Source organism: Engystomops pustulosus, chromosome 2, assembly GCF_040894005.1.
Source record: "Engystomops pustulosus chromosome 2, aEngPut4.maternal, whole genome shotgun sequence".
NCBI classification, from domain to species: domain Eukaryota; kingdom Metazoa; phylum Chordata; class Amphibia; order Anura; family Leptodactylidae; genus Engystomops; species Engystomops pustulosus.
Genome location: NC_092412.1, coordinates 248,072,833 through 248,094,362, shown reverse-complemented (window position 1 = coordinate 248,094,362; position 21,530 = coordinate 248,072,833). Strand labels below are relative to the sequence as shown.

General features: G+C 42.9%; 1 protein-coding gene across 5 annotated transcripts in view; it reads right to left on the bottom strand.

Moving 5' to 3' along the window:
• Positions 1-805: 805 nt before the first annotated feature.
• Positions 806-21,530, bottom strand: part of DYRK1A (dual specificity tyrosine phosphorylation regulated kinase 1A) — a 44,806-nt gene continuing 24,081 nt past the window's right edge. For 3 of the 5 annotated variants that reach the window (XM_072138750.1, XM_072138749.1, XM_072138747.1), the window contains 10 exons: positions 15,196-15,395; positions 14,485-14,577; positions 14,084-14,272; positions 13,343-13,490; positions 12,289-12,575; positions 12,045-12,191; positions 10,288-10,428; positions 9,866-10,172; positions 7,568-7,692; positions 4,536-6,180 (listed from right to left, as the gene is read on the bottom strand). In XM_072138750.1, coding sequence (XP_071994851.1) covers positions 5,566-6,180; positions 7,568-7,692; positions 9,866-10,172; positions 10,288-10,428; positions 12,045-12,191; positions 12,289-12,575; positions 13,343-13,490; positions 14,084-14,272; positions 14,485-14,577; positions 15,196-15,395 — 2,252 coding nt within the window. In that variant the 3' untranslated portion in view covers positions 4,536-5,565. Of the gene's footprint in view, positions 3,760-4,535; positions 6,181-7,567; positions 7,693-9,865; positions 10,173-10,287; positions 10,429-12,044; positions 12,192-12,288; positions 12,576-13,342; positions 13,491-14,083; positions 14,273-14,484; positions 14,578-15,195; positions 15,396-19,880; positions 20,065-21,530 lie in introns of those variants that run through there. The other 2 variants (XM_072138748.1, XM_072138751.1) reach the window with 2 other exon arrangements.

The window sequence follows — 21,530 nt, the reverse complement described above, 5'->3', positions numbered from 1 at the left end:
CAATATATAATTTTCTATATATATATATATATATATATATTTATATATATGTCAACTAAGAAATATATTCTTTTCTTTTATTTTTTCTTTTTAGAGATCTCGTCGCTTTTTTCTTTTCCCGATGAGCAAAATATACGCTGTATATACTGTTACTTTGTATAAATATATTTCAGAATTTCTCTCTTCTACTCCCCTACCCCCCCCCCCCCCAAATCAAACAGCAACAAAAATACAAAAAAGGGCACATAATGTCGCTAATCGTGATGCTAAGTCAACTTTCAGTAAGGCAAATTAACAAAAATTAAAAAAAAAAAAAAAAAAAAAAAAAAGGCAAACTGAGCCCCCTCCCCTTTTTATACCAAAAATTAGACCCGTCCTTATAGCAACCATCGCAACACCCTATCGAGGCCTTCACTGAACAACTTAAGTTAAAAGGCATTTGTGAGTCATATAACCGACAGAGCAAGTCCTCTTTAAATGCAAGTAAAACCACCCCCCCCCCCAAAAAAAAAAAAATATTATAAATTAATTTTTTTCCCACTAGTCCCAATAAACCAGAGAAAAAATTTACTGTACATAATTTTGAAAAAAAAAAAAAAAATTAATAAAATCCATGCTCCATGTGTAAGATAGCGTCACTACAAGATATAGCCTACAAAATCTTTGCAGGGGGGGGGGGGGAGATATGAATTACTGCATAGAAAACTGCAAATTTTTAAAAATTCTCCATTTAAAAAAAAAAAAAAAAAAATCTCCATAAATGAAGGGGAGGGGGGGGGGGGGGGGGGAATAAAGGAAAAAAAGAGTCCGAGCAGAAATTATTCAACTGTTTATCATACATAAGACTGCATGACTATAATACAAAGGGTGTTTTTTTTTGTTTTTTTAACGTTACAATATACACAGCAAGTCCGGACTAGATCGTACAATCTGAACACAGGTATAAGTACCTTTTTTTTTTTATTATTTTAATATATATATTTTTTTTTTTTCAAAAATTTTTCCCATGCTGTTTCTTTACAATGCACAGACGTCCTGTAACCAAAGCGAGTAGAAAAGCGCGGACAAAACTGGACTGTACCGTGGACTGTAACGGGACGCATCAGAGAGGTCACAGAATAGTCTGTTCTATGACCCTGGTGACACCATTGTGTGTGGATCAGGAGCAATAATCTGCAGATCTTTTGGATGGCGTCTAGTAGAAGGGGCTGATCTCTGCATCCGGATTACGGGAAAAGGTTCATAAGATGGACAGATTTTTTTTAAAACTTAAAAATATATGTATATTTTTTTTAATCTTTGCTTTTTTATTTTATTAAACTACCGATTTCCTTTTGTGTAACAGGAAAAGGATTTCTGTGTATGTATAATATATATATAGACACAATTTGCGGAAACAAACAGGCTATAGCCAGGCCCTCAAACATATACATGTAGAATTAAAATTTTTAGATTTTTTTTTTTAATCTGACTTATGGTCTTTGAAGATTAAAAGAAGGGTATTTAAAAAAAAAATAAAAAAAAAAAAATGTCATAAATCCCACTTTGTGACGTGAAACTGGCTTTGTGCTGCAGGGGGGTAACCACAACGGACCGAGTTTCCTAATCGCAGTAAAACTTTGCCCTGCAATTCAAAAACCGATGCAAAAACTGAAGAATTGACATCACCCTTTGGCCGTCGGGGGTTGGAGGTGGGCCACATATATACGGCCGCAAGTTTGCAGCCGTACATACGTCCCCCATAGAGGACAATGGTGCCGTGCTCCGTACACGGGGGAAAAGAAAAGATATGACAGCTCCCATCTTTCCCCATGTTACGGTGCTGTGTACCATGCATTGCTATGGAGAGGGGAGGGGTCACCCCTCTTCCTCCCCATCGTGTGAACGCAGCCTTACAGGTACAATTCTCAGTTTGCCATTTTATAGCAGCATTTATTTAATTTTTAAAGAAAAAAAAACAAAAATTTTACATTTGAAAACTCGCATTCCCCATAAATGAATTGTTCTGGGACATGTAACATTCATGTGTTTAGAAAAGTATCAATAACGTGTGACAGCGCACACCAGGATAGGTCCTGACGTAGCGGCAGGCCGAGGTCTCTCTTTGCGTTGGATGCTGCAGGAAACACAGCAGGGAAAGCTGCAGCAAGCTACGTCTTTCCATCCTGCTCCCTCCTCCTGAGTGACGTATACGCTCAGCGGAGGCCATAACAGCCTGTGGTTGGGTGGATGCAGCGTAGGAGACACATTGGCAGCAGCCAATCACTGCCTGATGCCGATGTTCACTCCCCCTTTGGCTTTTGTTGCCGATGCCACCAACTTAAAATTTTATGGTTCTTCCAGAATTTTTTAGTAAACTTTTCTATTTCCAGTGAAAATGTTGGGAGAGAATCCCCTTTAATTTATTCCCAGTCCTCAATGGACCCAATTATTTACATGAGCCCCTTCTTACAAGGCAAATCATTTTGAGAATTTGCATTGTACCTAAAGCGATGATTACTGGCGAGAGGGGAAGAGGTGAAAGGGAGGGCAGGGAGGGCGGGGGTCCAAACAGGCAACCTGGTCCATGTAGCCCCAGGGATGTTGATCCAGGGATTTATTTGGGGATCTGGAAGGAATGCAATTGGCGTCATCGGTATGGATTTTTTTCCTTCCTCTGGATCAACAATGTAGGATTTTGGGTTGGACTTAGTGAACCAGCATCTTTACACAACCTTATCCACTAGGTTGCCAAGTTTTGGACAGTAAATCAAGCAGACACATGTCTCAAGTTTACAAATTTTAGCTGAACAAAACCAACCTAGAGAGCATGCCGATTCTGCCAGAACATCTATTCTTTACATAGTATTAAAAGGAAATCCACCAGGATAAAGCAGGGACATTACTCTTCGATCCAGGAACCGTGACTGTGGTATCTTCCAAAATCAAATTTCGGGGTTGTCCGAAAGTTATGGGAAAAAAAACCAAAAAAACTAAAAGGTGGCCGGAGGGGGCAGCTTAAAAGCCATGTGTATGCGGGCCGGATGGTTGTCGGGTCCAGCCGGAAGCTGAGTCCAGCGGAGGACGTCAGAAAGTTAGAGCTTTAATTTTTTAAAGCAGCCCCCTCCGGCCACCTTTAGTTTTTTTTTTCATAACTCTCGGACAACCCCTTTCAGATTATACTAATGAGTCAGAAAGGTACTGGGGGTGTTACCATGGGCTCCTTGAGCTTTAGCTTCACAAGCGGAGTACTTTCCCCTCCCTGTGTGAGATTACATAAGGGAAAGCGGAGACACAGTAACAGCATGTAAAGCTACAGCACGGAGGGGCTCTGGTAACAACCCCCAGAGCACTACTGACTCATTAGCATAATTATAAAAGTTGCTTTTAGAAGGAAGGAGGCCATGGATAATAAATATAAGAAGATGACTACAGTGCCGGTGCCTGGATCTATGAGTAATGTCCCTGGTTTTCTGGTGCCGGATTTCCTTTAATAACCCAGATATCCTGGGTGACGCTCACCAATGGATCTAAAACATAGTATAAAACACACAGATAATAAAAATATAAAAAAATTTTCAATCTTCAATTCTCGGGGGCAAAATGCAGCAGAAGTTTATCCTCGGGTCTCTAGGACACATTTAAAAGAAAAAAAGAAAAATTTGAAAGCCAGACAAATTCCCTTTAAAACCTTTAAAAATGATAGAAAACTTTTAATACTCATGAATATCGCTTTATACCTCTGACAGCCTGAATAATTCTGAATGTTGCGTGAAAACACTAAAAAGACAAAAAAAGGTTCATTCAATGTTCGGTACAGAAATTACTGCAGGAGAAAAAAAAAAAAAGATAAGTAAAAACGAAAAATAGGCAAATTTTTTTGTTTACAACAGTTCCAGTTTTGTTGAAGCTATAATACAGAATGGTACGGATCTAACGTACACCTTGCGTCCGGGTGCGAGACTGCTACATTATTGGTTACAGACATCTATGTGCTATAAAAACAGCTTTGGTACAATAAATTATCCAAAAAAAAAAAAAAAAATTAAAATAATTTTTTTTTTTTTAACTTTTTGTAAAATTCACAGCATAATTGTGAGGCAAAAAATAAGCAGTCACATAAAATTCTGCATTTTTTTTTCTCTTTTCATTTTCTTAAAAATGTTTTCTCCCCCCCAAGATGAACAGAAGACATGTTTGTGCAGAAAGTAACGATGGAGATACCACGTGCTGGGGGAGGGGCAAAAAAAAAAAAAAAAAAAAAAAAATTGTAAATAAAAATACAAGCGAGGGAGAGGAGAAAATAAAAGCAGGAAAAGGACACATGTAGCTTTTTCCATCAAACCACTATATTTTTTCTTTCTGTGACTTAACCATAAGTCAACTTTATGCCTTGGAAGGGGGAAGAAAAAAAAAATATTAAAAAATTTCAGGAAAAAAAATTTGACATTAGTGGGTCACAAAAGTCATTTTTTTTTAAAAATGTTTATTTCTAGGTTTGTTTGTTTTTTTAAGAAAGGCCTCTTGAATTTACCCCATTCTGTGTTTTTTATCCCCCCCCCCCCCAACATTAAGGGCTTTGTCCGAAAGAGCGATGGCATGTGAAGCGGCAAGGCTCTTCTATAGACAGAGTCCAATTCTAAGGCCAAAGGTTTTATCCTAAACACTTGGACCTCTCTCTTCCAGGACTGGACACAAGCGACCGATTGCTTTTCGGCGAACCTTAAAAAAAAAAAAAAAAAAAAAAAAAAAAAAAGAGAAAGGGTGGCGTTTTATTTTTTTTGGAGCTGACCAAGTCTTCTTACTTGCAAGACCCACGCACTCCCATTAAACGGCTGCGTTCCGTTTCTCAGCTTGGCGCTGGGAGACGCCGATAACCGCCAAGTTACGTGTTGACCTTTTACTTTTAAACGTCGCCTTTAAATGGAAACCTATGGATTTTGAAGAAGCTCCTTTCTGACATTACTGCATCTGTCTGTGACCATCATACCTTGGACATGTCCTAGAATGGACTAAAAGTAGAGTAAGGGGGGGGGGGTTCATTAAAAAAAAATTTCATATGTTGCTTAGTTTTCTTTTGACTCACGTTGGCAAATGACTGTTCAGTATAACTTACTATGGATAAAATATACAAATATATATATATATGTATGTACAAATACATATATAATTATAAAATAATTGCAAGAAGAGTGTACAGAGGGGGGGTATAGGGTTAAGGAGCAAAAGGCAGGTTCGTAAAACCTTAGAGCTTTCCAATATGGTGGATTTGGATTCTGCTCTTTAAAGAAAAAAAAAAAAATTGTAAAAATTTAGTTTCAACTTCATTGTCCCTTTGCAATCGTTTCAAGTTTTTTTAAAAAAATAGTCAGCTTTTCCCTGTTGTAGCGGTTAAGTGTGTTTATCTCCTTCTGATTAAAGCAGCTTTTGCACTTTGTTTTTTTTTTCTTTTGTGTTTTTTTTTTGGAAAAAAAACAAACAAAACGCAAAAACAAAAAAAAAAACAAAAAAACACCACATCTTTAAAAGTAAAAGAAAAAAAAAAAATTACACACACACAAAGAAACAAACCTAGATTGAATTTAGTCACGAGCTAGCCACAGGACTTTGCTGAACACAAACTCCTGTCATGGGAGACTCTTCTCTATCCATCCCTTGCCTCATGGTCAGATGTCCCTCAGTTACATAATGGGCAGGGCCTGTATTCGCAGAATATTGGTACGTCGGATGGCCGGTAATGCCAGTCTCTTGGCGAGGATTGGAATAGACTGTTAGATTAACATCCATAGTTCCATTCTGTCCAAAGTCCAAGGTATTAGCAGCCATGGGGCGGTTTTGGTAGGCCTGATTGCCTTGGTTGCCAGTAGACGAGGAAGATGTTGAGGAAGAAGTAGTTGAGGAAGACAAAGATGTCATGGAGTGGTGGCTGTGCCCGACATCCATTGAATCTTGGGTGGAGGAGCTATTTGAAGGAGAGTTGTAGATCCTGGACCTCGTCCGGCTACCCAATGATTGCTGTCCATGGTGGTGGTGGTGATGGTGGTGGTGGTGATGACCGCTATTCCCGTGATGATGTGGTACATTTTGCTGTGAAGGGGGGACATGAAATGTGGTTTCTTGGACTGGGTGGGTTTCAATGGTAACTTGTGTGGGGGCTTCAGTGACAGTCCAACCCACCGGTGGAGGAAACGGTTGTCGAACCTGAAAATCAGAAGAAAACGTGGTTAGGATTTAGTATTAAATTAACAATTCAGACAGATCTTTTTTTTCTTGCTGTGAATTGATTCATATGGGGTGGAGCGCGAATAAATTACTATGTGCTATGTGAATTTGAGTCATTGTCCTCCTTTCAGGATCAGCACTAAGCAAATTGATGCCTGGATTGTCCCTATAAAATATATCATAGAAGGCCCTGCAGCTAGCACCACCAGTAAATATTAAAGGGGATATCATGACTAGCCACATATTTTTACTTCTTTGCAGATACAGTGGTCACTGAGATCAAGTTTCTGGGTAATGCAGAAGCAGCTCAGAGCCACCTCTGTCAGGTTTCAGAAGGTTATTGACGAATGATATGTGCAATAAGGTTGCAGACAAATACAAGATCAATACCTTCTGCAGAGAAGACTTTTTACAAACTCCTAGACATTACTGGGAATGTCCCAATATCAATGGATGTTAGTGTGACTACTAGCAGCAGTGTGTGGCATTCAACACTTCTTAAAAATTCTTTGTATTTATTGGTCCATTAAATCCAGTACAAGGTGCATAACAAATGCAGATAGCAGCCAAGGGTTTCAAGTGTCCGCACACTCTGTCACACTTGGACACGCACTCTTCGTTTTGGCTGAGGAAGACTCTGAATGTGTCAGCTACAAAGCTACTCTCAGAGCAGAGATGAGGATTATATCACCATCTAGTGTTCAAATCTAATAATAGGCTCTGTGTTTAAGATGCTCTGACACTGGAGGACCTGCAGCATCCCACAGATATGAATGGATGCCGTGAAATGCTTCGTAACCCCTGCACGGAAAATCAGGACTAAAGCCAATGGTAAAATCACTCCATGTGTCAGCAGGATTTTCCGGCTCGATCCCCAAGCAGTTGACATGGCGAATTCAGTTCACATGTTCTATGTTTGGGTCGGTAAATCCATTGGATATACAAGAGAATTCTGACAAACTTTCTTGGCACTTCACTCGCCTAACTTCCAAGCTAACTCCACCGATTATATATGATTATTGGGAACAGCTCTGACCAGCTTAACTCGACACATTTAGGATGCATTCAGACATCCGTTAAGGGACCGTGATCTCGTCGCATGATTTGCACCCAGCTCAAGACCCCTATAGTCTTCTATGGTTGGTGACTGTGAGGTGAGCACACGGTGTGTCACCACACCTTCAAAGAATCGGGCGGCCATTCATCTGCCTATGGAGCAGGGGTGAGGAGCACTCATGGAGCACCTTGCCCGTGATGTGGTCAAGCACCCGGCTGTCTGAATGCACCCTTACCTAATCATAGAATCTTTAAAATATATTATTACTATGAAAGCAGAGGTAAAGGTCGGCAAGTACTGATCACCTACCTGAGGACTGTGTGTCTCACAATCCATAGCTTGTACAGCAGCAGTAAAATGCAATCCGCTATGTCTGTGCTGATGAGTCGGATCAGACCTCGCTCTTCCACTGTTACTTGTCCCAGAAGAACCACCTTATAAATGAAATACATTATCAAGATCATTGTAAAGGGAAAAGCTTAAAACTTAAAATAATAATAAATAAATATTGAATATACTCTGCCGACTCCACCAATACACCGGCCATTTCACCATGCTAAATATGAGCCTTGATTACATCAGGGGACTGACTCGGAGATGCAACCAAAAGGGGAAAAGTAGGAGGGTGAGGACTCTGTTCTGACCAAAGGGATCTCCTCTAGCCCAATGTCTGACCCTGAACCCTACAATCCGGGTGGATCGCAGATTTCAATCAATTAAACAGCATTTACTACAGTTTCCTCCAAGTCCAAGTTCTTAAACTAAACTAAAATTTGGTTCTAAGAAGCAGGAACCAGAATGCTTCTCTCTGAGAAGTCTTTATCATGCCCCATTGCCAAACAGGAGGAGGAGAGAGAAGTTCTTACCCACAAAATAGCATGAAAATAAAAGCGCAGTGTGTGGGCGCCTTCCACTAAATACAAATTAAGAAAAATTAACATCCAAGAGGAAAGAAACATATACCAAGTCACTTAGTCACCAGCTAATGAGACAAGCCGTGACAAAACGTTCTCATCACTGCAGGAAAATCTTAAAAGGTCACCTCTAGTCTTGGGGATTTTAAGTAGGTTTCCAAAAAGTAAAACTAAAAGTGGCCAAAGCTGAAAATAACTAAACAAAATACAAATTTTGTTCAATCCCTCTCCGCTCCAGTGCTCCCTGATGGTATTTGTTGCAATGACTTGTCACTAGTCCGAGTGTCAGCTGGAAACACCGGTGAGAACAGTGAATGGCTGCAGCAAAGAAGAACATAGACCAGTGAAAAAGGACTTTACGAGACTGAAATCCCATCCTGACCTAGTCCTTACCCACAACTGTGCCGTACAATGTATTAATAGGAAAATCCTCCATGAGCCAAGCGCTGCAGCACCACCAACTTAATGAAGCACACTAAAGTGAAACTAAAGGTGTACTCACAAATAGCAGGTTACATAAATATAGTGCAAAGCCTGAAGAAATCAATGCACCTGATCTAAGCGCATACACATGTGCAGGCTCAAACCTGCAAAACCCATGTTCAGTACACACTGAACTGCAGAGCAACATGGCTTATTACCAGTCTGAGGATGTCTTGCATGACATCTTCCTTAAAGAAGGCAAGTTAGGCCCTATCCACGGATCACAATAATGAAGAGTCCATTGGAGCACGGCGCTTGGCAATTTCCGTCAGCTCCATAGAGATTAATGGAGCAGAGCGGTCATGCAAGGCCGTCTGCTCCATTAGTCTGACGGAGGGATGAGGGGTCCATGGGACCCTATCGGGGCTCTTGTTTTCGTGATCTGAGGGGGTCTCAGCACTGAGATAGAGCCTAATTTGCGTTCGTGGGAAAACCCCTTTAAATTAGTTGGCCGATTTTAATAAAAACTCTGAAGGCTGGCTAAGGAGGGCTGTTAAGAATAATAATAAACCTGTACATACCTCCCCAGAGATCCCGGTCTCCATCATGGGAGACCGGAGGAGGTGTATATATTATATATATTTTGACAGCCCTCCGCAGACCACCCCTTTAATCCCTACTAGAGACTTAAAGGGCGTTGTCTACAATAAGCCAATACCAGAAAATAATCGATACCGTAGTGTAAAAAAATATATTTCCTGTGCATAAATGCTGGTTCCTGGTGCATGGCTCGTGACATCACATGACCAGGCATATAACAAGCCGTGCACTTGTGCGACATCTCATGACCAGGGATATGATGACCCATGCACCTGTGTAAAAATCACATGATCAGGGACAGGTGTTTAATCACAGGAAGTAAACAATGAAGCTTCCTATAATAGGACAGCAAGTAGAATTTTTTTTTTTACATAGTTTATATTAATAACTATTCCTCCGAGAGGCCAATGCCATGAAGAAATCCTGGTAAAACACCCATATATGCAGCCATGTACAGATCCTGTATGCCATCAGCCTGGTGCCAGGTATCATCAGTGCCGGGCCGCAGGAGGCCAGGCATGTGCTTCTGCTCATCACATGTCTCACTGCTAGAACCCTATGACCTGGTACCAAGTAAAAGGAACATAAACTGTACAGGTGCCTGGTAGGGGACATGTCCTACACCACACTAGAAGATACAGGCCGCGTAGTCCAGTGAGTGCAGGGTTACCTGAGCTAGACGATGTGCTTGAGGTGGTTCCCGACGACTGAGACTGTTCCATTGCTGGACTCGTCGATACGCTATTACTTGTGTTTGTACCTTCGTCAGCAGTCTTCTTAAAGAAACTATGTTGCAGAGCATAGTATGGTTGAATCCGTGTCTTAGGATCATAATCTAGCATCCTTAAAATGAGGTCTTTAAACTTCAAGTAGTCCGCTACAGTGTGACCCGATTCCCCTGCACGTCGACCTCCCGGGCCTCCTGTTTCCACTCCAAGAATAATATGAAGTTTCCGGGTTCCTGGTGGTTTGTATTCCTGTGAAGGGAAAGCAAAGAGTGTCAAATTTTACTTCTATCGCATGACACAAAAATGAGATGAAGATATTCAGCAACTATAAGAGACATCACTGCCAGAAGGGGGGTGGCCTTACCTTTTTTCCGTCTTTGGTCTTCTTTAAGTTCCAAGTGCCGTCGGGCAACTTCTCAAAGAACTTTCTGGCTTTTGGTGCTTGGTCGAGGATGTGTGCAGTTGGTGTTCCTAAAACTTCCACAATTTTATTCATCTGGTCGACCTGAAGGCAAAGACACAGGATTGATTTGTCACTGGGTGTAAAGCCTGCAGGACCACATATATTATATATACATATACTCCTCCCCTAACATATAAATGTCAGGCAGCTGTAGAGCTCTATAGAAAAATAGATATGGATAGAACCAGGGCAGTCCGATTAGGAACTGAGTCTCGTCACAAGAGAGCAGAAAAGTGATGCCCCCCTGCCATATAAGAATGGCTTCGTTTGGTTTTTTAACCTCCTGGTGAGTGATCATACGTAGCCTGCCTCCACAACATGCTCATTGAAATGTTACAACTGAGAACCAGCGGATCCTTGATCAGAGAGAAGCCAGAGGGTCAATTATGAACTACATGCATCCTGGCAGTAGGGGGAGCTATTCCCAACATCAATTATATAATGAAATCAAGTTTTGCACTTAAAGGAAACCTACCACTTGAAGTGGCAGGTTTCAGAATAAAACACGGAGCACCAGCTCAGGGTGAGCTAGTGCCGGAGCTTATTTTTGTTAGTGTTTTAAACCGCGGTATCGCGGTTTAAAACACTTTTTAAACTTTATAGCCGGCGCAGGGAGGTACGCGCTCGGTGTTTTCTTCTGAAACCTGCCACTTCAAGTGGTAGGTTTCCTTTCAATTTGTTAAATGTTACAATTATTAAAATAGCCTTTATCTCCCATCTGGCTAAAAGACCATTTTCACATATACAGCTAATAACAGGTTCCCTTAGAGTCCTAGTAACTAACTGACCCCCTTCTTTTAGCTAAAAATTGTTTCCTCCATATATCAACTTTATCTTATATGATGGGGGCGTGTCCTGCTTGGCCGTCCCGTCCCATGCCTCATTCCTATTCAGTAATTCATGTCATGTGACCAAGGTGATGTCATCCAAGGTCCTATACATCCTTTACATTTGCAAGAAGTATGCCATGTATGTATCAGATCACATGAAATCACAGCTGCCTCCATGGACTCCTAAATGGAGGCATGCTGTGATTTTTCATGTGATCAGATACATACACGAGGTACATTTAGCAAATGTAAAGAGTAGAGGACATCCCCCTGGTCACATGATATGAATGTAACAACGCACTGTGTAAAAAAATTGACAATATTTCCAACAAGTACATAGAGCGCAATTTACTGGCAGACTGGGAGAGGAAAAGAGTCAAACCCAGGAGATAAGAGTCAAGAAAGCAAGTTTGCATATGGCTGTGATTAGAGGTACAGTGTCTCACTGGCAGCTAATTTTAGGAGACAAGGGGAGGACTTGTAATCCTTTACCATCAGGCATTGTTGAATTGAGGGATTAAATTCTTGTGACAGGTCTTCCAGGATTGACCAGGATTAATTTAACTATGGGCCCTAGGGGAGTATGAACATAGAGGGGACTCAGTGAACATAGCATCAAAAGTGCATGTGCCTGCTATAGCCCATAAGCCGCAGCCAGAGTCTGAAAAGAGCGGATGATGTGACGTTATCACCGATAAATCCTTTTGCTATCCACCAAGAATCATTAGGTAACAGTGAGAAAGAGAGCAATAAAAACAAGAAAACTATACACAAGAATTTTTCAAAAATGTCTATGAAAAGTCGATTTAAATTGAGAGTTTTCCTTACTTCGTTGGCTCCGCTGAAGAGGGGCTCCCCCGTATGCATCTCAACTAAAATGCAACCGAGGGACCACATGTCAATCGCAAGGTCATAAGGCATTCCCAGTAAAACTTCTGGAGACCGGTAAAAACGAGACTGAATATATTGGTATATCTGAGAACAAAAAAAAAAAAAAATCCAATATAAACGAATCTTTGGGTTAACATTTGAGCTTTAAAATAACCCTTGGGACATTTTAATAAGCACTTACCCTCTGCCCTAGCTGGCACGAGCTTCCAAAATCGACAATCTTAATGGCGCTTCGCTTGGGATTACAGAGCAGGATATTTTCAGGCTTTAGGTCACAGTGAATGATACTAAGTTCAGGAGTAGCCAGGAATAGTAGTGCAGTGCACATCTGCTGTGCAAACTTTCGTGTCAGGTTTAAAGAAACACCCCGGAAGTTGGTGTTACGTAGTAAGTCGTAGAGGTTGTATGAAAGCATTTCAAACACGAGGCAGAGGTGGTTTCGGAACATAAAATGTCGCTTTAAATGCACTTCAAGAAAGAAAGAAGAACAGACATTGTTAGAGATCTAACTAAAGTTGTATACAGGATACTTAAAGGAACACTCCAGTCACAGCAGATTCATAGAATCCCTGTGCAGGGCCTGAATGGAGGAGCAGGACTCCAGGTCCTAGCCAGGTGCTAGAAATACAATAATAATAATTTAAAAAAAAAAAAAAAAAAAGTCCTGCACCATGCATTATTCAATAAATCAGATTGACTGGAGTGTTCCTTTAAAGGACTTGTCCAAGATTAGAAAATCATGTCTGCTTCCATCTAAAAACATCCCAACCCCTGTCCAAGATCGTGTGCAGGTTCCACTGATGTAGAAGAGGCCAAGCTGCAATAAAACCCACAACCTGTGGAGAGGTGTTTTAGAAGTCCACTTAGGGTTAAACATGAAGTCAAGTTTGGTCAGGCGTGCACTGGCTGGATTTCACAGACCGAACACAAAAGCTGAAGGCGACAGAGATATGATGCCCAGAGTCATTGCTTCTGTAATTATCCTGCGGTCACACTTGTCTTACCTCTGTTGCTAAATTATGTACTATCATTCATTAAAGAGATAACCAGCCAAAAGTATGACTATAGGATCAGACTATGCAGGTTTGAATGCTGTCTATTACCATGGAATCCCATAGGTTTGCATTCGAGCCAAGGACAGGTGATCGCAATGAATACTGGGACAACCCGTTTTAATTCACCTATGATAAGAGAGACAAAAGGAAAGAGCAAAGCAAGTGTCTTATCATCTTTACCTATGTAGTATTTCATCTCCGTGTCATGTTTGTTCATCAGCTCGAGAAGTCGTACTTCGATCTGGGCTTGGTTTAAGAAAGCTTTCTTGTTCTTTATAATTTTAATAGCCACCCACTCCTGCTCCACTCGGTCGTATGCCTTTACAACCTGGAACGATAGGAGAACACCATGAACATAATGAGGGGCTAGCACGTATCTTAAACAAACTTAAAGGAAATGTACCATTTGCTTTTATGCATTGTGAACCAAACATATCTTGAGAATGCTGTAGCTACACTAATGTAGTTTAATCCCTGAACTGAGTGGTTTAGCTTAAAAAATAAAATAAAATTATGATAATGAGCCTCTCGCGCTCCTGTGGCTGCCTCAGAGCTCTCCTCACTCTAACGGTGTTGTCCCTGAAGGGCAGAAGTAATCAATAACTGCACCAGCTTCCGTGTAGAAGTCATCCAGCTCAGGTTGATTAGTCCTGTCTGGAAAGTTCAAGCAGCTCTTATGAAGAAGTAATGTGTTTATGTATGGGTGCCAGCAGCACCCAGCTTTACCAAGGTCCTGAATTTTATAATTGTTTCTTGAACAAAACGAGAAATGTTTCTGCATCAGAGTTGATACAGCATTCTCAAGGTATGTTTGGTTCACAATGCATAAAAACAAAAAATGGTAGATTTCTTTTAATAAGATATTACAAGACGAGAGTTTAGAATGAAAAGGGGTAGTGTCACTGAGTAAGTCGTCCTTACCTGGCCAAAGGAACCTTTTCCAATCAGAGAGTCTATTTCATAGCGATCCATCCACTTCTCGCCATTTTTCACAATGTAGTCGAAGTTGTCGTCGTCGTAGCCATCGTTGTAAACCTTTCTTTCCTTCTTGTGACTGGAGTCGTCGCCTTGTCCTTGTTGATGCCGCCGCTTCTTTTTTGCATAGTAGACCTGGATTGAGAAGAGAGAAGAATCAAAAAACTGAGAAAGCTTGAAAACACAGATAATACCAACACCATATAAATGGAGGACATTAAAGGGAGTCCTCAAAAATCATACCACAAAAATAAATTAATAAATCAAACCACTTTGCTTTAGAAATACATTGAGACAGAAAAGGTTATTTGCAACAGTGTCAATAAGCTATCGGCCATATTACACACCTCATTAATAAGTTTGTAAGTTTTGATCAAGTCAACTGACAGTTTCCTCAGCGGTGCTGTAGTCGGATCACGAAAGTTTTGGGGCATCCGCCGCTGCAGAAGGACAAAGTAAAAGGCAAGTCATTAGAAGGAATACAGACACATGCAGAGTCACAAAACAAACGAGGCAAGGTAAGGCTGCGCTCACACATTGCACGCTGCAAAATTGCAAATTGATCAAGTGGTTAGGTCTAAATGCATCTGTGTTCGGGATCTATCAATAGCTGCCCCTGGTTCACATGAAGGATTTTGATGGTAAATTTCCTTTAACCCTGTTTAAGTGTGATATATGTGCCAACCCCCTTTAAACAGGTCCATTCACAACTCCACCAACTTTCTGCATCCTGTAAGAATTTAGTTCTGGCATCCAATACATCAGTTAGGGTCTGTGCTGTCATAGTGAGCCACCCAATGACATTTTTGGCCAGGACCTCCAATCTGACTAAGACTAAATAGCATCATGGGTGGAGAAAAACAAAGAGTTGACAACGTGAGAACAGTGTTGGCTACAGATAATTTGTGGTTGCATTTCGTGGCTCAACTAATGTGAAGTGAATTGACTACGATTCAACGATCACTGGTCTACTGTCCCATAAACACATCACTGGAACCATGGAGCAAAGCGGAGGTGAGAAACCCTCCTGGCTGAATGCACACAAAGCAAGGTCTCACCTGGTTAGCCAACGGTTGCTGAATCTGGTCATTGTAAGATAAGGCAGATACTTGTTGGTCATTTAGGTTCTGCTGACGCCGGTCACTGAACTGCTGATGAGAGTGTGGCATTTGTCCAGCCATCTGTAGACCCGCAGCATGGAATGAAAATGAGGGTGCAAGCCGGACAGATGACGGTTTGCATGCTGAAGTCTCGCCTCCTGGAAAGATTTGACAAAGAAAACATTAGAATTTGGCACTCAATTCTATGAGAGGCGATTTGCTGCAGTTTGCCAACCAGACAATAGATGGCGCTGCAGGACAACTGGTTACGAATCTGCAGCAGGTAGAGGAATGATAAACTGCAAACTCAGATTCATCATGTAGTAGAGGACACAGATAATATGTACCAGGCTGTAAGAAGGGGGCTATACATTGCACCCCTGGAACGTCAGCTATACATTGCATGCACATAAATTAAACCACTGCATCGACAAACTCATCAGTATGCATTTAAATCAATACAGACATCACAAAAATCCTAGTTTTTAGTCATATTTCAAGTAAAAACATGCTGTTTTTTTCACCTGGATGGACAGGAGTAATTATTTGGATAATTAGATTACTCAGAAATCCCTCCATCGAAGGATCTCCATTACATCCAAGTCTATTAGATTCAAGCAATAACGACCAATCAGAGCTCAGCTTAGTGCATAGCCAGGCCAGACAGTGTCAGACACTGATAAATCTGGTCTTATATCTGGTCTTTATCAGTATTATACTGAAGAATATATCTGGCATAACAGACGACCAAGTTTATGCCAAGAAAGAAAACCTCTCTGAAGTTTGGCACACAGGGTCACAACTTTAGAAAAAACCTACTTTACATAAATAGGATAAAAGCTAGATGCAAGCAAATCAGGTTTAAGTAGCAAATTCAGACAATTCAGGCACATTCTGCACAGAACGTCTCTTCTGTTGCCATTACTTTTGCTTTTCCAAAATCTGCTTTTATTCAGCAACTAGAAAACTACCAGATGCTATGGCACAAGTGTCAACAACAACAACAACTGTAGGCAAAAGCTCTGTGGCAGTGGTGGCAAACCTTTTACAGAACGAGTGCCCAAACTACAACTGCAACCCATGTATTTTCTGCAAAGTGGCGACAGGGCAATTTGCTCTGTCACAAATTTCAATTGTCTGTGTGTCCAGGGGACACCAATACACTGGACGAAGGAGAAATTCAGCATTAAGTGCAGAACATCCTGAGCTGCCTGGGACTTCAGGAGGAGGCCTTGAGTCCTGTCTGTCGATCCCTGTGCTGGTGTGACGGTTTGGGTGCCCACAGAGAGGACTCCAAGTGCCACCCTTGGCACCCGTTCCATAGGTTCGCCACCATTGCTCTATGGGGTCTCTGTAGACTCTACAGATTTTGCTACATGTATGGGTTCTATTCACTGACAGCACCCGGAGATCATGACAGCGGTGACCAAGAAAACAAAGAACGTTAGAAAACGTCAGAGCAAAACGACTAACAAATAGTGAAAATGACTGCATCTACTCCAGGAGCCAGGAATACAGGCGGCTCCGGTTCCCTCTATGTATGCCAGCGGCCATAGCTGGGGGTCCCCGGGAGCCCTCTATGTATGCCAGCGACCAAAGGCGAGGGTTGCCTGGAGCCCTCTGTGTATAACAGCGGCCATAGATGGGGGTCCCCAGGAGCCCTCTTTGGATGACACTATAGGTGGGGATCTCAGAGTCCTGAGTGGATGACACTGACCATAGGTGGCCTCTGTATATGCTGAGGCAGCTGGCACTACAAGGAGACTAAAAGGAGAGGTGGGGTACTTAGCGTCCCCCTTGGTTTGTATATGCTGTGTCAAGAAGTGCAAATCTAGAGTCTATGTAAAATATCTGAACAGCCTCCAAGTGTCACATAATCACTAGTATAACTCTATCAACAGCACATCCACTCATCCCCGGACATGAGGGATCTCACATCTGAAAACCTCTTAGTGGACCTCAGGTCCATAAGAATCCACATCGCTTATAATAGCACGGACACGACATATGCAGGCCACCATGTTGATGGCCTAGAAGTTTACCTAACAACTTCCCTACTGTGCAATACCTCAGGCATGGCGTCTTTCTGCAGATCGGACGGGTTAGACTCAATAACAGGGTGTCCTGAGAGTCAGACATTGATGCTGAAGGCACAGTTTCACTTTATCTACCAAGGAAAGCCGATTTGCATATTCCTTTCCCACAATTGTTAATCCACACCCCATAAAGCAAAGTCTCAATGTAGGAAATTCGGCAAACATTCAGCAAAGAGGAGAAGCTGGAGGTGTGAGCGTTGTGCACAGGTAAACACATCCATGTGTTCTCACAGCCAGCCCTGACCTCATACGCCCTCAGCAGCCGCCCCATACACCGATTACACAGAGCTATGCAAAAAGCAGATTGTCATCTTCATTTTCCCGTCCTGCAAGATTCATAACTGGGTGCAGGAACAGGAAAAGTTGTGCAGTGATACCGGTCACTTGGCCGATGACTATCCTGGGACCGCATAGACATCAGTACCTTACAGACACACAGAGCCCAGAAGTGCAACTAATGAAACACCCAGAACAACACTTGTCTCCACATCGTCACAGGTGTCACTGTGTTTCAGAGCTGCCCATTTGAGGTTTCCCTTTAAAATGCTATTATTCCTATCACTATTATAGACCACAGCTGCACTCATACTTCTGCTGGTTATAATAAAACAGCAAAAAAGCTGCCAATCCCTCAAGTAAAAAAAAAAAAAAAAAGGGGTGGGGGGTGGCTAGGAAAAGGACATCTTATCAAAGAAAATTACTTTGTAACGTCAGAAAGAAAATCACCAAAGCAAAAACAACACCTAAAATTTCATGTATGTACACAGTGACTGCACCAGCAGCAGAATAGTGAGTCCAGCTCTGGAGTATAATACAGGATGTAACTCAGGATCAGTACAGGATAAGTAATGTCATGTATGTACACAGTGACTGCACCAGCAGCAGAATAGTGAGTGCAGCTCTGGAGTATAATACAGGATGTAACTCAGGATCAGTACAGGATAAGTAATGTCATGTATGTACACAGTGACTGCACCAGCAGCAGAATAGTGAGTGCAGCTCTGGAGTATAATACAGGATGTAACTCAGGATCAGTACAGGATAAGTAATGTCATGTATGTACACAGTGACTGCACCAGCAGCAGAATAGTGAGTGCAGCTCTGGGGTATAATACAGGATGTAACTCAGGATCAGTACAGGATAAGTAATGTCATGTATGTACACAGTGACTGCACCAGCAGCAGAATAGTGAGTGCAGCTCTGGAGTATAATACAGGATGTAACTCAGGATCAGTACAGGATAAGTAATGTCATGTATGTAGCGAGTGCAGCTCTGAAGCACAATACAACCTGCAACACAGGATTGCTATAAGAAACTTTCTGTACACTGTAGATACAACAAAATGAAACATGTTAATACTTTAAAAAAAAAAAAAAACACCCACACAGGGTCATCACTGCATAACACAAAGCTTTTAAAGGCAGCGCATCCAGTAAAAGTCCTTGTGATACATTCAATCTCTGCTCTTATTCATTCATAAACAAGGGGATGATCTTTTTTAGAACATTTAAAAAATAAAAAAAAAATAAAATGTGCTTCCATTTCCTGTGCAGATTTTACAGAGTACAAACACAATAGTCTCTTTCTGCGCTTGTATCTGTGTCAGAGATGCACCATGTGTCCTTGGAAGTGTTGTACAGTGTAGGCAGCAGCCTCCAGACCACGTCACACAATGACAGACAACAGCGTTAACCCCGTGTCCTCCATGTGGATACGGAAGCCACCATGAGGGATGTGGAGGGCGACGAGACCCCAAAAAGATGGAACACCAACTGAGCCCACTTACAGACCATGCACTGGTATTGGTGTCAGGGAAGCACTGCCACTAGGAGAGTAATTGCTGCAAAGTGTTAATGGGAACATAAGCCACACACATATTTGGTAATGGCTAGTTGAGCAATGCTTTTGACCTCCATTTGGACTGCAGATTTTCCTGGTTAAACCTCATCCACAATGCTCCAATTATACCACTAGAAGAACTCACTGTACCCCTAGTATTTATCACCAGGATCCATGACACACCACGCAGGATCAACCACCTCGGCGACCCCAAGGCGGCATTCACACAGTGCAGTGTGCAGGTTACAGAGGTCTGTACCCCGAGCAGTGATATCAGAGGGCACAGATTATCAAACACACGAGGCAGAAGACGTTGATGGGAGCGTATAACTTTACTAACATCCCACATACTAATCCTCCGACATCATCAGTCACAACGTTCCCCCGCTACGGCTGGTGACGGGTGCATCCGCCCGATGGTTGGAGGATTTGGTACTGAACCGTATGGCACCCGGCTAATTCCATAATTTATTCAAAATAAAACATTTTATAGAATAGAGGGGTTATATAGTGATGTCCTGGGCGTCTGTTGTTATCCAACAGATTTTTTTTTTTTTTTTTTAAGAATTCGGCAAAGTTTAGCGGTGGCATTTATCAGGGGCAGGACCTTTATCGTACACCGGTGCAGATGATAAATCCCCCCCTCCCTCCCTTGGGTATAACATTGTAATCCTCCACCTGTTCCCCCTCCCACCAAGATATTTACCGGATTGGTCACATGATCCATAATGGGATTGGTCAGGATTGGTGTCATGCCAACAGTACAGCGCGCTGCGCTATTAGTTTCACCATATTTTACGCAATCCATAACGGGCCATATAGACTGGACCAATAAGAAGCAGTGGGGTCCCCAATGGTGTTAGACCCTAGTGATGTGTAGTACCCTCAGGTGTGCCCCGTAGACCCGTGTGATGTGTAGTACCCTCAGGTGTGCCCCGTAGGCCCTAGTGATGTGTAGTACCCTCAGGTGTGCCCCGTAGGCCCTAGTGATGTGTAGTACCCTCAGGTGTGCCCCGTAGGCCCTAGTGATGTGTAGTACCCTCAGGTGTGCCCCGTAGGCCCTAGTGATGTGTAGTACCCTCAGGTGTGCCCCGTAGGCCCTAGTGATGTGTAGTACCCTCAGGTGTGCCCCGTAGGCCCTAGTGATGTGTAGTACCCTCAGGTGTGCCCCGTAGGCCCTAGTGATGTGTAGTACCCTCAGGTGTGCCCCGTAGGCCCTAGTGATGTGTAGTACCCTCAGGTGTGCCCCGTAGACCCTAGTGATGTGTAGTACCCCTCAGGTGTGCCCCGTAGACCCTAGTGATGTGTAGTACCCCTCAGGTGTGCCCCGTAGACCCTAGTGATGTGTAGTACCCTCAGGTGTGCCCCGTAGACCCTAGTGATGTGTAGTACCCTCAGGTGTGCCCCGTAGACCCTAGTGATGTGTAGTACCCTCAGGTGTGCCCCGTAGACCCTAGTGATGTGTAGTACCCTCAGGTGTGCCCCGTAGACCCTAGTGATGTGTAGTATCCTCAGGTGTGCCCCGTAGACCCTAGTGATGTGTAGTATCCTCAGGTGTGCCCCGTAGACCCTAGTGATGTGTAGTACCCTCAGGTGTGCCCCTTAGACCCTAGTGATGTGTAGTACCCTCAGGTGTGCCCCGTAGACCCCTAGTGATGTGTAGTACCCTCAGGTGTGCCCCGTAGACCCTAGTGATGTGTAGTACCCTCAGGTGTGCCCTGTAGACCCTAGTGATGTGTAGTACCCTCAGGTGTGCCCTGTAGACCCTAGTGATGTGTAGTACCCTCAGGTGTGCCCCGTAGACCCCTAGTGATGTGTAGTACCCTCAGGTGTGCCCCGTAGACCCTATTGATGTGTAGTACCCTCAGGTGTGCCCCGTAGACCCTAGTGATGTGTAGTACCCTCAGGTGTGCCCTGTAGACCCTAGTGATGTGTAGTACCCTCAGGTGTGCCCTGTAGACCCTAGTGATGTGTAGTACCCTCAGGTGTGGCCTGCAGACCCTAGTGATGTGTAGTACCCTCAGGTGTGGCCTGTAGACCCTAGTGATGTGTAGTACCCTCAGGTGTGCCCTGTAGACCCTAGTGATGTGTAGTACCCTCAGGTGTGGCCTGTAGACCCTAGTGACGTGTAGTACCCTCAGGTGTGGCCTGTAGACCCTAGTGATGTGTAGTACCCTCAGGTGTGCCCTGTAGACCCTAGTGATGTGTAGTACCCTCAGGTGTGGCCCGTAGACCCTAGTGATGTGTAGTACCCTCAGGTGTGCCCCATCACCACCCCCCCCCACCCCCCGTGGCACTGCCAGGGTTAAGCTGATAACATCAGAAAAGATGGCGGTGATTGGGCGGGCGAGGGGCA